The sequence below is a fragment of the Sciurus carolinensis genome, chromosome 3 (assembly GCF_902686445.1).
Source record: "Sciurus carolinensis chromosome 3, mSciCar1.2, whole genome shotgun sequence".
Taxonomy (NCBI): domain Eukaryota; kingdom Metazoa; phylum Chordata; class Mammalia; order Rodentia; family Sciuridae; genus Sciurus; species Sciurus carolinensis.
Genome location: NC_062215.1, coordinates 146,670,402 through 146,687,607, shown reverse-complemented (window position 1 = coordinate 146,687,607; position 17,206 = coordinate 146,670,402). Strand labels below are relative to the sequence as shown.

Genomic DNA, 17,206 nt, shown 5'->3' with positions numbered 1-17,206 from the left:
GAAGCTTAGCCCTGACTCCCGCCATGCTATATATACAATCTTTCCAGAGGATAACATTTATATAAACAAGATAGAGAAATGACAAGCACATTTGCAACTATTCCCATATACCAGTGTGGCTGGTGCATCTATTATTAGGATGCCTTCATGCTAAAATTTTTATTATTATGACATTTCACTTTGGTATTTTAAAATTTCATCTCTGTCCCTTTTCATGTGTTAAATTTCAGTGACTCAGATATTCCACATCAGAACTATGTGAGACACGAGGTAGAAAAAAAAAGTGAGACAGACACAGCTACTGTCCTCAAGGGTCCCACCATCTAGGAACAGAGAGAAAATCCCAGTCCAGAGAGGGAGCTAGCAGAGCCAGCTTTACTCTGCTGATGATACACAAAGCAGAACCCTCTCTCAGGATGATTAGGATATGATTTTCTAAGAGGGTAGACAGTGCCCTGTAAGGTTTATGAGAAACTCAGGTGATATTGACTCTGAGTTCCCAGTGCTGTGTTCAGACTCTGGGATTAAAAGAGTTCTTCTCACTGTCTCCCCTTTGAGAAAAGAGTTATCATTTAGGGATCAGTAAATGGGGGAGGCTGGCCATCTGCTGTGTAGAAAGGGCCAAAGAGGTTTCTGTGAAATGAATTAGGATCCCCTGCCTCCACTGGTACTGCATAGTGATTACAAAAGAAAGTAAGTCTGATGTTTTAAATGGGACTCTATAGAGGACTGTTGTTTGAACCTCCTGGTAAATAACTTGCCATTGACCTGATTTATTGTTATCCTTCTTATCTCTACTACTTTGTAGAAATGTCATTAGAAGTTCTAAGATTCCTCTGAACTGCTGCATGTCTGGGGATAACATTTTTGAGACAGATGAGATTTCAAGACAAGATGTAAAAATCTCATGCAGGTCATTTGGATCTCTTGAATTGTTCACACTCTTTTGTTTTCAGAAAAAATTTGCAGAAATAAAATCTATATCTAAAGCATACATGTACAGTGTCACAGTCAGTTCAGGTATAAGTTGACATCCGCCACCAGTGTTGACCTAGACATGTCATATCCATGGCACGCATGTCTCTGAAGGACACTGAGTTCAAGGTGTACAAATATAATTTTAGTTTTTCTGTGCCATGTCCGGTTATTCTCTCTTTTGATTTCTTTCTAATCCCAATTGCAAACAAATCAATTCAGGGGTTAATCTGAGGAGGGAGACAAGGATGAAAAGCAAGGAGGAATCAAGTACGTAAGCACTCAGGAAGTTTAGCTTTGATTCCTTTTTGGTTGAAACACAGTACAAGTGTTAGGTTTAGTTTCCCCTGCTCTAAAATAGCACTGTTAATTTTTTCGTTTGGTGAATTTTCACACGAGTGCTAATCACACGTTTCTATAAATTATATTAATTTAACTTATTTCCCTAAATGTTGTTCTGCAGTGTGTAGCACGGATGTTCTCAGATTCTTGGCTGTGTAAGCTTGTTGCAGTTGGAAGCGGAACAGAAACATCTGAAAGGCATTATTTGGATTACGGATGCAGGAGCATCTGATCTCACCTTTTGCTCTGGTTCCTCAATCACAACTGTTCTTCCCCTTTGCATTTAATCTGCGTGTCCTGCTCTCTGTATCTTTGGTAGTGTCCCAGGGTTGGTTTTTGGAGAAAGCACTGTCATTGTATAAGTTTAAGGAATAGTGAATTTAGGTCATCATATTTGATGTTAAATGGTTTAGTTTGCAGAATGAGTGCTTCAAGTTAAAAAGACAAAGAAGATTGGTGTGGGCTCCAATGTCTTGTCCTTAAAAAGGAGTATTTGCATATTTGAAAATACTGTTATTTTCCTTCTTTTCAGAGTATGATTTCATCCATTGTAAATAGCACATATTATGCCAATGTGTCAGCAACCAAGTGCCAGGAGTTTGGGAGATGGTATAAAAAATATAAGAAGATTAAAGGTAAGCTGAAGTTATTGTTTTTAAAGCATATTTTTAGTTTCCTAGGTCAATGAGTTTTTAGTTGTTTGGAATATATGCTAATTTCAGATTTTGTGTACATGTCTACACACCTATATATTGTTTTTACAAAGGTAAGATTCTTAATATATCTGTCATGAGATACATATTGGCTCCTTCAAAACTTAGATGGTATTAAAACTAAAAATAAAATTCTTAGCATAGTGTACCAAGTTGGTAGCTTTCACCAGTGAAAACTGCAAAGGCCAAAATCCTTTAGAATGGAAATTTGAAAGCAGTTATTTTAGGTTAGATCAGCACTTATGGTTTGATTACTGATTATCAAATTGGAACCACTCACAACATCAGGAGTTCTTTGATCAGAAATGTAGTTTTGATGATGTGTTCATTTGGAGATCATTCTGAGCAGTGATTAAAACAAGGGCTCTGTACTTTAACAGATTGGTGTTCAAATCTCTGCCTTAAACTTGCCAGCTATCTGAACTTGAGAAAATTATTTAACTTCACCAAGACTCAATCTCCTCATCTGTAAAGTGAAAATAATGAAAGTGTTCTGGTCACTGGGTAGCTGTGAGGACTAAATAAGATAATATTGGCATAATCACTTAATAATTAGTAACTATATTATTCTCATAATAACTAATAGTAGTAGTACTAGGGCCAGAAATAATGTATTGTATATGGAATTATGTTTGGTCCTGAAAATGCGGTTCTCTTACATAATGAATGGCATGCTATTTAGACCATCCAGTGGTCTTTAAATATATCAGTGTTATTTTACCTTTGCAAATATGTTAGAAAAATTCCGTTACTCTCAGTCAGTTAAGATAAATGTGATTAGTCTCTGAGGGAACTTGGGGTATTTTTGTAGCATTGATGTTTGAGGGTCCATCCAGTCCATAGTTTACATGACAATGCAGTGTCTATCATGCTGTATTGCTGGTATTCATAGCTGACTGACAGTTCACTGCCCCATCTGAGGGCCACAGGACAATTTATGGTGGGCAGGTATAAGTAAAGGATGAATTTGTTTGACCAGCTGCAAGCTTCCTCAGAGGAGTAAGCCTATCAAAGTAATGCTTTTGGCTACTGAGTGTTTGGAAGCTTGTTCACATGGCTACCTTTTGAGGAACTGAGCTTTACATACATTGGCACATTTCCGATGACAAAGAAAAGCATTTTATGCTAAATATATAATTTAAAAGAAAAGTCAAAATGTTGACTTATCCAGGAGAAATTAAGTGCCCTGAAAATTGAATTAAGATCCATTTCTTTTCAGTGTATTCTAAAATTCTTAAAGCCCTTTAGAGTCTGGTTTGGGCACGTGCTTTAGAATATTAATACTTAACCCTTGTATAGGAGAAGATGAATAACTCCTCATTATAAGACATAATTGTGTGGTTCAGAAAGGTTTCTTTTCCAGTAAGTGTTGCCTCCAAATTTTTCTTTTAAAATTGGATTGTTAAAGTGCTTGAACATATCCTCTTTGACTAAATTCAAAAGAGTCACACAGCTTCAAGGTCATTTGTTAGATCCCATTTACTTTTGTTATAAGCTAAAAGAAGAGTCCTCTTTTAGTATGCTAGAATATAATTCCAGATTCAGAAAGACTGACAACGCTTCACTCCAGTGTTTTCAGAATTGCCACCACAGTGTGCATATGTATGTGTGTGTGTGTGGGGGGGGGGTGGGTGTGTGTGTACGTTAACACTCATGTCTTCTGCTCTTCTTTCTTAGTGATTCAATTCTTCAAACTCTGTATTTTTTTCAAGATAGTAAATGCACAGTTAAATCTTTAAGTGCCATAAAAGCAGACTGAGACCTTGATTTCATTCAGTAGGTCAAGGATCCACACCTGAGAGGCTGTCAGACACTGTGTACACATGCTATTCAAAGAGACGGAGCTAGTCATTGCTGTTGAGAAGTGTGTGTGTCTGTGTGTGTGTCAGTAGGAGGAGAAAAGGGAAGGTTAAGGTATGTGTGAAGTAAACACAAGCTGCCATAAAACAGTTCAAGTGGTGTTGATTCATCAACCAAGGGAGTGGGAGGAAAAACAAAGAATTCATGACAGGTATAATGGTGTACAGAGAATAAACACCCAGAGAAGTGTGTTTTATTAACTTTCGACCCTCAGGAAAAAGGAAGTATTGGACCTGGATGGGCATATTTCATTTGATAGAAGCTTCTTGCTGGGAATAGATGGCACAGTGGGAGTTCTTACCCAGCAGGAGCCATTTCTCATGGGAAGGTAATGGTTTGGTTTGAATAGCTAGTTTCTGTCCAACCATTTTCAAAATAAAAGAAATAATGAATTCCAAATCTGGAAATGGTAGTGAAATGAGTTAGAATTCTACTTTGGGGCTCTTCCTGAGAACCCAGAAGTCATAGTTCCATGTACCTCCTTGGCTCCCCCTTTACATTGCCATCCTAGAGTTACCAGTTTGCATTTACCATGGCTGATACTCAGTGTAGGAGAAAATCTCAAACTAGCTCACTGATGTCCCAAAGTAAATGCAGACTACATTGTTAAATATGTTTCCTATTATCTGCTAATGTCTGTTTTAATAAAACAGTGGGAACTAAATGGTTTGCTTCTTAATCAAAACCATGATTTCCTAAACATAAGCTATGTGATTCTGTTACAAATTGCCACATATAGATCTCCTAGGTCAATTTTTTTTTTCTTTTCTCATAGAAATAAATAAACAGTAAAATAATTATATACTCTGAAAGATCAAAGTAAATATGACTAAAACCTGGCAAAAATAAAAGTCTACTGGAAGGATTTTAAAAAAAAAGATCAGATTGCAAATTCTATAGTTAATGCTTAAATAAATATGAGAAAAATGAACAATCAATAATTTGATATCATTAAAAACAGATGTAAAAACTGTATACAAATGGAATTGTCTAAATTTTGAGGTAAACATTTTAATGTGCATTTTTTGAATTTGTTGTTATTATAGCTAAACTATTTACACTTATTCTTTAAAAAGTCCTAAATTGGTTTGGCTTAGCATGTTAACTTTATTTTCCCCAGTGATCACAGAAAAGCACATTCTGTTTACCTTTTTTTCTTTAATTTCAAAGACAATCAAGGTTGACACAGACATATTTGAGTTAACATTGACATTTCTTCAGGAGAGATGGTGAGACAGAGATTGTATATTCTGATTTCAGAATCTAAGACCATGAATCTGCTTTCCAGGAGTTTTCCATTGTAAAGGAGATAGAGGGAATAGATGGGGTGGTAGGCTGGCATAGACAGCATTGTCTTTTTAAATTACTACCCATCATTGGGTGTGGGATCACACCCTTGAAATCCCAGCAACTCAGGAGGCTGACATGGGAGAATCACAAGTTTGACACCATCCTTAGCAATTTAGCAATGCCCTAGGCAACTTAGTGAGACCCTGCGACCCTGTCTCAAAATAAAAAATAAAAAGGACTTGGGATTTAGCTCAGTGGTAAAGTGCCCCTGGGTTCAGTCCCCAGTACCAAAAATAAATTAAAAAATTTTAAAAATCACCAATCATTGTACTTACCTTAGCATTGCTTCTGGTCTAGATTTTATAAGGTAGAATCTATAAATGCCCAAGTATAAGGGAAAAAATATAAATTTTATCTAAAAGCCAAAAAAAAAAAAAACAAAAAACCAAAAAAAAAAAAAAAAAAAGCCAAAAACCAAAAGATCCAGTTGTTCAATGTTGAGGAAATTGAGTATTGGACATAAAGATAATCCTTAGACATCTAGAAACATTCATGCTATTACAGAATTTTTTTCTGTAATAACTAATAATTAGCCCTAAATTTCTAATTATTTTCAACGTCTTAGTATTGTAAGGGATTTAACCCACTGATTTTTACCCACTGTTTTTTGTGTGAACTCTAGAAGTGAACTTGTCCCATCGTTTGTATAAAACTAAGAGGCATGTATGTATGCAATACCATCACCAAACTCTATGGCAATCTACTTTCCCAAGGGAAATAAGAAAAGTACTTAAACAATGATGAGCTATGTTTTAAATGTATCCTAATATAAGTAAAATGTATCCTAATATAAGTAAAAAGAAATAATTTTATATTTAAAATGTTTTTCATCTAAAATATTTTATTATTGAAATCAAAGTAAATTATCATCTTTGGTGGGGTCAACCTTAAGTATTTAACATATATCAAGAATTAAAGGGTCATTCAAAGTTCACACAAATACTGGTGATTAACATAAAATTATTTGCGTCATAAAATAGTACCATCAGAATGAATGGCCCTAACCAAACTCTGTATTTTGTCCAGGGTGCAAAATTATTCCCATCACTTTCTTTCTCTCAGTCATTTCTCAAGAACCCCGATTGTGTTTTCTTAATCTTTTTTGTTTACTTGAGCTTATTTTGAAAAAAAAAAAAAAAATTAAAAAATATGGGAGAAAAGCAGGTTTTAAAAACCAGTGTTACTTTCCTGAACCTGGTTTATTCTAGTAATCAGTATTTTATCTGACCCTGTCTGATCTAGTCTTGCAAGATCAAACGTCCAGGCCAGCAAGCAGACAGTAAACAAAGCCCATGAAGGGTTTCGGTAAACACAAAGATTAGATGTTGAATGAAAATTAAACTCCTTGAACTAGTCTTCTGTACTAAAGTGGTTAAGTGGGTTGTGATTAAAAGAAATAAGTAATTATGATCATTATAGCTGAAATGATATAATGTTACCACATTTAAAGCACCTCTTGTACCCAAAAATGATTGTGTCATTTACAAAGTGGTGCCTCAGAGTTGAATAGAGAAATCAGTGTCTCCTGACCTGGTTCCATAAGGCAGCCCTTGCTTAGCCACGGTGGGATGGGCGGTCAGGACAATGCCTTTAATCAGCTCTCAGTACTTCTGCCTCTGCTGTTGTTTAGCTCTGATGAGGTAAAAGTAACTTACTTTTGTCTACCTAATTCTTGAGTCATTAAAGAAATTTGCTTTCACCTTCAGGTCTAAATGAAGGTGTCCTGCGAGAAACTTTGTCTGCTCATGGCCCGTATTATTCCTTGCAGAAAGTAATACCAACATCAAGTCCTTTGAACTTTGTATAAATATTTGATTTCACAGCAATAGAAACATCACTTCCACAACCAGCCATTTTCCATCTCGCTGGGTTTCCACCATTTGGAAGAGCCTTGTTCATTTGCCTTGTCACAATCTCTGATATATATTCATTATCCCCTTAGACTGCATGGGCCTCCAAAGAGAAGCTTGTTGGTTGTGTCAGAAAGTGGGAAAATGGTGTGTGAGGAATGCCTTGTGCACTCAGTTCAGATGTGGGTCCCTTCCTTGCTTGGATCTTAAAAAGTTCATTCTATCTTGGTAGTTGCTTTTTTGGCCTTAATGTATTTATTTATAAATGTTCAAAGAAGTGTGAGTAATTGTTTTTAATGATGTGGTTGGTTGATTAAAATAAACAAACATTTTATATATATATATATATATATATATATAAGCAAATATATATAACTATTTATATTACCATTTTAAATGCATGTTAAATAGAATGGGAAAATGATGTTTTCTTCCCTCTCTTCCTACCTCCTATCCATCCATTACATATATTTATTATTTGAAAGAAGTATAAGTCTTTGCTTTCTAAAAGGCTAGTTTCTATGAAATCACTAATCATAAGACACACATTTTTATAATTTAAAAATAAGTTTGGACATTCTTTTATATACCTGGCAGGATTCTAAGGGTAGGAATATAGTAGGGGACATTACTTAGGCCTTCCTTAAAAAAATTACAGTTATAATAAAATAAACAATTTTAATTAAACAAACCTTTAGTGAGTGCTTCTTGCAGGCAGTGCTAAAAGCAGTGAGAGACAGCCAGAAACATGTAAGACGTGGTTCCTCCTTCTAACTGTGTTGCTCATTCTAGCTGGAGAAGCAACCCCATAAATATATAGCTGTGGTATAAACTAGTGCAGTGGAAGTTGGGTGTTAGGTTTGCAGGGGGCACAGGTGGTTGGGGAGAGGTAGCAGGTGAGTTATACTTGAAGAATGAGTAGTTGAGTTTTACAAGGAGAAAAAAGAACACGGTATGTTTAGAGGTTGTCCATTCATCATGATTCCATAATCTTTTCCATTACTATAACAAATGCCTGAGATAATCAACTTAAAAAGAGGAATTATTTATTTTAGCTCACAGATTTGGAAATTTTAGTCTATGATTAGTTGGCCAATTGCTTTTGGGCCTGTGATGAGGAAGCCCATCATGGAAGAAGTATGTGGTGGAGCAAAACTGCTCACCTTACAGCCACGGAGCAAAAAAGAGAGGAAAAGGAAGGTGCTGGGGTTCCATTATCCCCTTCATGGGCACCCAGCCACACCTTTCATTAGGTTCTTAAAGGCTCCACCACTTCCCAGTAGCACTACTCTGGAGAACCCAAGCCTGCAGCTCATGGACCTTTGCGGGGAGACATTTAAATCCAAACTACAGCAGTTGATGAAAATTAATGATAGAACATAGCTGGGTGTGGGGTGGTGAAGGCTATAAGATGATAAGGCCCATGAGTTGAATCTGCAGAGAGTGAGATGTTGTGGAAGCCAAGGGTCCATGCTTCACCAGTGAGGAAGTGTTAGTGAGCATTCAGCAGGAGGCAGCTGGAGAGGAGAGCAAAATGCAGGCATGCTGGTGGGAATGGCTTTACTGGGAGCTGCCTCCTTGCTGAGTGGGAGCAGGCAAGTGGTGCCTCTAAGAAGGAAGGAAGTGGAAGGAAATGAAGGCAACAGACGCTGTCTTAGTGGAGGAGGAAATCTAAAGGAAGCATTAGGTTAGGTGTAGCTGATTCTTAGCAGAAAGGGATTGGAGTCAGTGATTTTGAAGAGGAGGAGGTGGGCAGGCAAGAGTGCATGGGATCAGAGACACAGCTGCACTTTGCTTTGGGGACTGGGGGTCACGATGATTTTGCAGTGAAGGAGAGGTGGTTGGGTTGGGGTCTTGGGGAGGATGACACCTGAAATAGACACTGGACAGAGCCTGTGTGGGAAGCAATGAGACAGCACCAGAGAGGTGAATTGAGTGGAACTGGGTAAGGATTTGTAGTGGACCAGGTCTCATTAATTCAGTTTTTCCTCTTGCAATATGCATTGAATTTCTCTTACTTTCATATTTCTGTTTGTCCTACTCAAATCAAAACCAGAAACTCAAAAACAAATAGATGTGGTGTTGCCTGACTGAGAATCAACAGAGATGTGGAATGAGAGTTTTTATAGATAGACCAGGAAATGCCCAGCTTAATTTAAAATCTGGCATGATTGTGGGGATATTCTCTTTGGGAGGGGGAACCAGGAAGTTAAAATCGGAGACATCTCTTGGTTTCTTGATCTTTTACATAAAAATTGTTTTCTTTTTTTCTTCAGGTAATTTACTGAGTTGAAAGCTAGGAGCTACTTTAAACTCCTAAGGTGCTTGAAGCTCTTACCCAGAGGGTTCTGATAATGCAAACACTGAGATCACGTTGCCTCACAGAGACAGTTGTTTAGCTATTTTCCTAACTGATCAGGCCTTCATTCTGCCCTTTGCAAGAACTTGATGTTATCTGACCTTGTAGTCCTAAACCTCCAGGGAAATGACCTCGACTCTTGAATCATCTGGAGAACGAATCAGACTGGGTTCTAATTGGGCCTCTCAAGCTGTCACCTTCTAAGCTCCATGTACCATAGTAATTTTGATTCTTGGCTATCATTCTGGCCCAGAAGGTCCCCGAGAGAGCATGGAGTTGAGGGTGCATTCATTTCATATCCTCCAAATTCTTTGTGAACCTGGGACCCTGAATATTGTAGGTACTTTGTAAATATGAATAGAATAGAATTTAATGTAGATGGAATTGAGTGTATATACTTAGAACAGTTTTATTTTTGTATATCTTATATTGCATTTAAAATCTTTGCTTTTTAAATTTTGGCAGATGTCCTTAGCAAATTATGAGTCAGAATCATTTTTCCTTTTTTATTAATTAGTTGTTGGGCTAATATTTAATATTAATCAGTTCCACTGAAAGGGACGGTAATATCTTTATTAAGTACAAATTAGGTACTATTTATGCTAAGGAAAACATCCCTTTGAGGTTTTTTCCAGCTAATTTACTTCATGTTTTTTCTAAAAATAGTGGCCTAAAACCTGTAAGTCCTATAAAATCAGGGAAACTGATCTATGGAAAAAGAATGAATCATAGGTTGATTGTCCTGATTAACTTTGCTCAATAGGTTGAATTAAAGAATTAATATGCATAGAGTGCAAAGTAGCAAGGGAAGAATACTTCTAAACAATAATGTTAAGTTTCTCTAACCTGACTTTTTAAAAAAATTATGTGCTAAGGCACCTTAGGAATTATAGCTTCAGATTAAAATAAAGAGAAAAAAATAAAGATTTCATTAGATGTAAGTAACTCTCACCTATACAATTAAAGGAATACTTGAAGTGATCGAGGCTATAAAACTGTGCTAAAGTGTTGTTTGCAACCATAAGGGACAATACTGTTGCATGCAGGAGGCAGAGATTGAAGCAGGGTAAAGGTGAACAATGCTCACTTTTTCCATGGAACATAATGGACCCTATGAGCTTTCATTACCAAAGAAACAGAGGTGTCCCGGTTCCAGTTGCTTTACAGTGGATATATATGTTTGTGTAGAGTTTAATATGATGGAAAAAGGAAGTTGATAATAAGGGGAAAATACACCTAAGAAAACCAGTCATATGGTATTATCACAATGCTGGCTGGTATACCTTCCTTATGGGGCTGTTTTATTAGGCGTTAACAAGTTGGCTCTGAATATCTTGCTCTAGGCAGAGACTTTGCAGGCAAGTTCTCAACCCAGAGACAGATTCTCTTTAACAAATTTAGGGGAAAAAAAGATCTTTAGGTTTGGTAGTCCTGAGAGACTTAGTGTCCTCCGCCCCTTTCACCCTTCAGCTCTTTTTAGACTCCTAAATACTTTCTTTAATTATATTTAGTGAACTCTTTTGGTAATAGGATTTTTCAGTTGTTTGTGTTAATGGTGTGAGATTTTTTACTTGAAAGATACAGCATGTTAGCTCTGGCTTCTGCAATCATGTCTGTCCATGTTTGTGTTAACAGAAAATGGTTTTCATATGATTAATTGATTTCTTACCTACAGTTATTGACTAGGAGAGAATAAATCACAAGTATTTTTAGTGACTGGATATACTTAATATACAAAGATGTATGCTGTTAGATTTTGTCAGGGACATTAGTGTTATATTTACATTTAAAAATAATTTAGTAATAGGAATAATTTGAAAGACTTTGGAGGGTGGGACAATAAGTTTGTTTAGTGTTAATAGATAGCCTAGCTCAGAGTGAGTCGTCAAAATAAACACCAGGTTGAACCATGTGGAATTGCCATTTTTGGGGGTCAAACTTGTTGTAGATTGCCAGTTTCATATAATTCAATCATTGGTGAATTTGTTGGGATTGCCTGAGATTCTCAAGCTATTGCCATGTTCTAGGAGTACGTTTACCACATTTTATTTATCGTTGGCTACCTGTTTTAAAGAAAAACTCTTTTTTCATAGAATTTGTAAAGCACTTGCCAAAGCTCTTTGTTGTGTGCTTTGTGTATTTCATCAGTTGGTTGGGATTTTGTGCTGCTAACATTCAGTGTAGGACAAGGCTTTCTTGACAGGTGGGAAAAAATGTGTGTGTGTGTGTAGCAGGGAGAATATGTGAAAACAAAAACAATTAGTGTATATTTCTGTTACAGATGAGTAGAATGAATTGCTAGTAAACTAACAAAGTAGGTATTTTATTATCAAATAGAAATGCACTTTAAATCATAGGCAGATATTATAGGCCCACAAGCATGTACCAAATAGTTAAATTGTCTGAATCAAAAATATAGATGGAAGATTTTTATTTTTTTTAAAGCTAATATTATCCAGTACTGTATCTCTAGGAGCTGCCATCACTCTTGGCATATAGCAGTTGTTTAATAAATATTTTTCATATGAATTATACAAAAATGTGAATGATCCTGTTAGTGATTAGGTGATTCAATTTGAGAAATCAGTGGTTTCATACAGTTTAGAATTGACCAACCTTCTCACTTTGTCACATCAGAATGATTCACAAGTAGAGATATATATGTGTGTGTATATATATTGTGTATACGTGTGAGCATATGTATGAGTGGAGATCTCAGTTTGAGATCTTACTATTTAGATAACTCATCCATCTATCATGTTACACATGCATGTACATATCATATGCTTATGTGTGTGCACACATACAAACAAAAAGCAGAATTGGTTTGCAAGGAAGTAATTTGATCCTGACTCAAACGTTAAACTATTAGTGGCCTTGTATCCCAACTTGGTAAGCTTAGCTTAAGCAGTGGAACACAGGCTTTAGTATCCTAAAAACACAGGTTTAAGTTTTTTTCTTTTAATTCTGCATTTACCTTTAAGGTTTGTGACTTCAGTTTTTCTGAACTTCAGCCTCTTCAATAAGGTGGGGATGTTAACAGCTGGGTCATAAAGTTGTAGGAGTTAAATAACAACAATGTATAGAAGGGTTAAACTCCCTGCCTTAGCTGTTATGTAAATGGTAGGGCTTGATGGTTCCCAAAATGCCAATGCCTCTTGAAAGAGGTGTATTAGTTTACAGATATGAAAATTCCTGCACTTAAAGAAAGCTTTTTTTTTTCTTTTTACTAAAGGATATTCATTAAGAAGTACTTGTGAAACATTCATGCCCTGAGAGTTTGACTTTGAGTTATGTAGAGAATGATAAAAACAAACCAACCGACCCACCCCAAAGAACCATTTTCATTGGCCATGTGATTTGTTTTTTCTATTTATAAGGCTAGAGCTAGTAGCCCTATTCATTTTAAATACCCATAAATATTATCTACAGTTGACAGATTTTTGACCTTAAGAAGTTTTTTAAACTTCTCTGATGTTGGACAGTCTCATTATCTTTAAAATTGGTCTTCAAGGTGTTGGGGCTTGGAGTGGGAGAGCAGGCAGGGAATGAAGGGTAGAGATTTGGAAATCTAAGGCAATCAAATGCTCAAGATTGATATTTATGCTCAAAGGTTTGGGTACCTATTCAAAATTACTGATATGATTGGCAGGTTTCCTACCAAGAGTGCCAAATGCAAACCTGTTGTCTTTCTTACCACAATAACCACTTATAGATGACTTTCTGAGGTTGAAGGAGTTACAGAGAACTTCTGCTGTTTTTTGTTTTTTTGTTTTTTTGGCTTATATTCTTTCAGCCAGGGTTTCCAAGAGAGGTTCTGGGGAATACTAGAGTGTTATCTTATTAAGGAATCCATTAGCACTCATTCATGCTAATCCATTTACATTTGCATAAGCGTCTTAATGGCTTAAAGAAAAATCCATAGGCCCTGAGATTCTGTAAATTTCTCAATGCATATAGCCTTTTACCCAATTCATTACTTTCCACACATTATGACTATGGACAAACTCCAGGGACTATTTCATAAAATCTACTATGTTAAGGTTTACATTAAAACATGAGGATCATAGTTTTGGAAACATTAGCTATCTTTTTAGCGGTATTTGATAAAGTTGCAAGACCATTAACACTACAACTACTATTGTCATTACCTCCACACAAACTAGTGTTGTGCTTGTTGTAATGCAGATTTTCTCAAAGAGAGATGTCTTAGGAAGTCTTACATTCTTGCTTAAGAATCAAGAAACAAGTATTCTGAGAATTGTTTTGAAAATACTAGCAGTAATGCTATTTAACATGGTATTTGGTTACTAACCTAGAAGGTGACTATAAAACCAATTACAGGTAATCCCCAGAATCACCCAATTAGAACCCAGATGATAGAAATACCTATTTGCTCTTCTTTCCACCTATCCCGTGCTGTCTTTCTGTGATTGACAAATATTTGTGCCAATTAGATGCTCTTCTTTTTGCTCATAAATCCTCCTCAGAAACTATACTTTGGGGCACTAAAGTCACGAGTATATTTTGAGCATTGAAATTTTATTATGTCTACTTTGCATAGCATTGATATTAAATGTTATAAAAATAATGAAATTTAACTGAGGAAAGCACTAAATTGAAGAGGAAAAATAATTGTGTGTGTGTGTGTGTGTGTGTGTGTGTGTGTGTACATTTAAAATTAGGGCATTTTTAAGGCCTCCACATTCCCTGGAAAGTCAAAAGCAAGTCATTAAATGTTGCCTTTACAAATACAACGAATGCTTTCCTTCTCTCTGTTGGTTGATATAAATGTAGGGTATATATATATCATATATATATGATATATATATAGATCCTCATTATTTTGAATTATTCACATTGTTTTGAAACAAAACTATATATTTCTATAAATTTAATTTCAAAAGTTGTTGGAGATATCATTTCAGTTCTTATCTATTCGATTGCCTATTTTCAAAGATCCACATACAAACTTTTTTTGTGGGGGGTACTAGGGATTATTGAACTCAGAGGCACTCGACCACTGAGCCACATCCCAAGGCCTATTTTGTATTTTGTTTAGAGACAGGTCTCACTAAGTTGCTTAGTGCCTTACTTTTACTAAGGCTGCCTTTAAACTCACAATCCTCCTACCTCAGCCTCCTGAGCCTTGTGCACTACCATGCCCAGATCAAATGTGAAATTTCAAACTTTAGAGAAAATGAATAGCAACATGTTCTTGCATGTATCATGAGACATATGATTCCATTCTGATAATGAGATAAAGTGTAGGGATTTATTTTCAAAAGTGATGATATAACATGGCATAGTTACTTAAACCAGAAGAAAAGTTTGCAATTCCTTAGATGATCTTTTGGGAGACCATAGACATTGGCCAGAATATCTTAATAAAAACTTTTGGAATGTGATGCTTTATCTGTTAATCATAATTATACAAATATTTCTAAAACTTATCACTTCAACAAAGATCTTTCACAAAATACTACTGATCATCTATACTTTACTCTTAGAATTCTGAAATAATAATTTTCCAAAGGCAAGAATGAAGCCCAGGGAAGCTCATACATTAAAGTAGGGTCGGCTCTTGAATAGTCTTTTAACACCAGTTCCAATCAATGCTTCTTCGGAAGTTATAGAGAAATTAAAAAAAAAAATGCTTAGCTACATTTATAATATAGTTAAAATTCAGTAAGATTAAATCTTTAGTATATTTAGGAATTAGAGAAAAATGGACTATATCAATTGTATCTGGTATAATCTCAAAAGATAGCAACATAAAAGCAAAGATAATACAGTGTAATGATTCTCAAACTTTAGCATACATAAAAATCACCTGGCAGTTAAAGGCATCTGGAATAATTTGAAAGGATAATATAAAAGCAAAGGTGACATAGCACATTGATTCTCAAACTTTAGTGTACCTAAGAATCACTTGGAATCTTAGCACACATAAGAACCCTAAAAGATTTGGATTTGTGCCCCTTGAATTAGTATTTCTAGACTTCCTTTCCAGGTGTTACCAACACTGAAGGATCACACCTTGAGCATCTCTGATGTAGCACAGACCTGAATTATGCGTGTTGTGCATTCTAAGTGTTGACTCACATTAAGTCATTTAATCTGTATGATTCTCCTTTATGGTAGTAAAAATTATTGATCCACACTTTATATATGAAAAAACTAAGGCACAGGGATGTTAAGTAACCTGCCAGGGTTACATATCTCCCAAAACTGTAGTGCTGGTATTCAAATCCTGTCAGTTCAGCCATGAGTCTCTGTTTGTAGCCATACATCTTTCCTGACAGCTGAAAAGATATTTACCCCAAACTTCAATAAAGAATTTGCAATAAAATGAGTTAAGTGCCAGAATATTCAGAATATTGGCATACAATACTGTGTGTGTGTGTGTGTGTGTGTGTGTGTGTGTGTTGAAAATGTTTTTGCAATAACTTAAAATATGTAACTATGTATCGGGGATTTGCAATATTTAAAATAAATAGTTGGTTTGATTTCCTGGACAGTAAAATTGTTTGAAATAAATTAAAAAAAAGGTTTTTGGATCAAATGTCTTTTTAAATTATAATGCAGATAAATCCCTGAGGATGTGTGTAACTTTGTGAATGACCATCAATCATGGGTATCTGAATAGCTAATGGTTTTAGGGTACTCTTGGTTTCAAGTCTTAGAACTAGGTGGGCTATCGGAGCCCCAGGGAATCTAATCCCAGTTACAAAGCTCTACCTACTTTGAAGGTAAATGGGACAGGAGGGGAGTGGTTAGATAATGGTGGTCCATTCTCTGCAGTTTTCACACAGACATAGAAAGCTTAAAGCAATCTGGAGGTGCCTTTGGAACTCTGATTTTTGCAGAAGGCTGAACAATCTCCAGATTTAACCATTTGCCTACAAGGCTGCTAGGCTGGGAGCCTTTCTCAGAGGCTGGAAGTTGCTACAAAAAGCCTTGCAGCTACTAGGCCTAGAAGCATTGCAGGCCCCCTTTCCTTGAGAGTTTCCCAAGCTGTGTCCTCTCTGGGGACTTTCCAGCACTTTCCACTCCAACTTTCTCCTGCAGGAGCTGGCCACAGCTGAATCAGGCTCACTGTGAATGAAAACGCAGCTCTGATTAAAAGCCCTGGAAGCAGTTGTGTTTTTCACGTTTCTTTCAGCCTGTTGACTTTATTTGGGGTGCTTCCCATTGTGAATGGGAACATAGCTTTTTATCCTTCAGTGTTTTTGACCATTTGTGATCTATTGCTGAGCATTGCAGGGACTCACTGGGCCTCAGAACCAGGATACTGTCTTGGTTTAGTTTCAGGCAGAATTAACATGAGGTTTTCCATGACAGTGAAAAAACAGAAACAAATCCAGGTGCTACAGTGGATTCTGTGCTTCAGTCATGGTGATGACTATCAAATTATTTAGGAAGAAGGAAGTGATAGCGGGGAAAAGAGGAAGAAAAAAAGAAAAGCAGGAATGGAGGAAGGGAAGGAAGAAAAAGAGGAAAAGAAGTAGCAATGTCCAGGCTTCATTTCAATTGGGGATGGGGAGTCTGGCACATTTTGATGCTTTCTTTCTTCTTTTTATTTTATTTTATTTTATTTTATTTTATTTTATTTTATTTTATTTTATTTTATTTTAAGAGCACTGGTATTTCACCTGCTGTAACTTAAGAGGCTAAAAATATCATTCTGATGTTATTTTTATAAGAGTGCCAGCTAGAAATAAATGAGAAGGTTTCTCAGATTAGGCAAAATCTGT

At 36.0% G+C, this 17,206-nt stretch overlaps 1 protein-coding gene across 1 annotated transcript in view; it reads left to right on the top strand.

Moving 5' to 3' along the window:
• Satb2 (SATB homeobox 2) overlaps positions 1-17,206 on the top strand; it is a 168,563-nt gene that overhangs the window by 75,417 nt on the left and 75,940 nt on the right. The window contains exon 6 of the mRNA XM_047545371.1: positions 1,850-1,952. Coding sequence (XP_047401327.1) covers positions 1,850-1,952 — 103 coding nt within the window. The remainder of the gene's footprint in view (positions 1-1,849; positions 1,953-17,206) is intronic.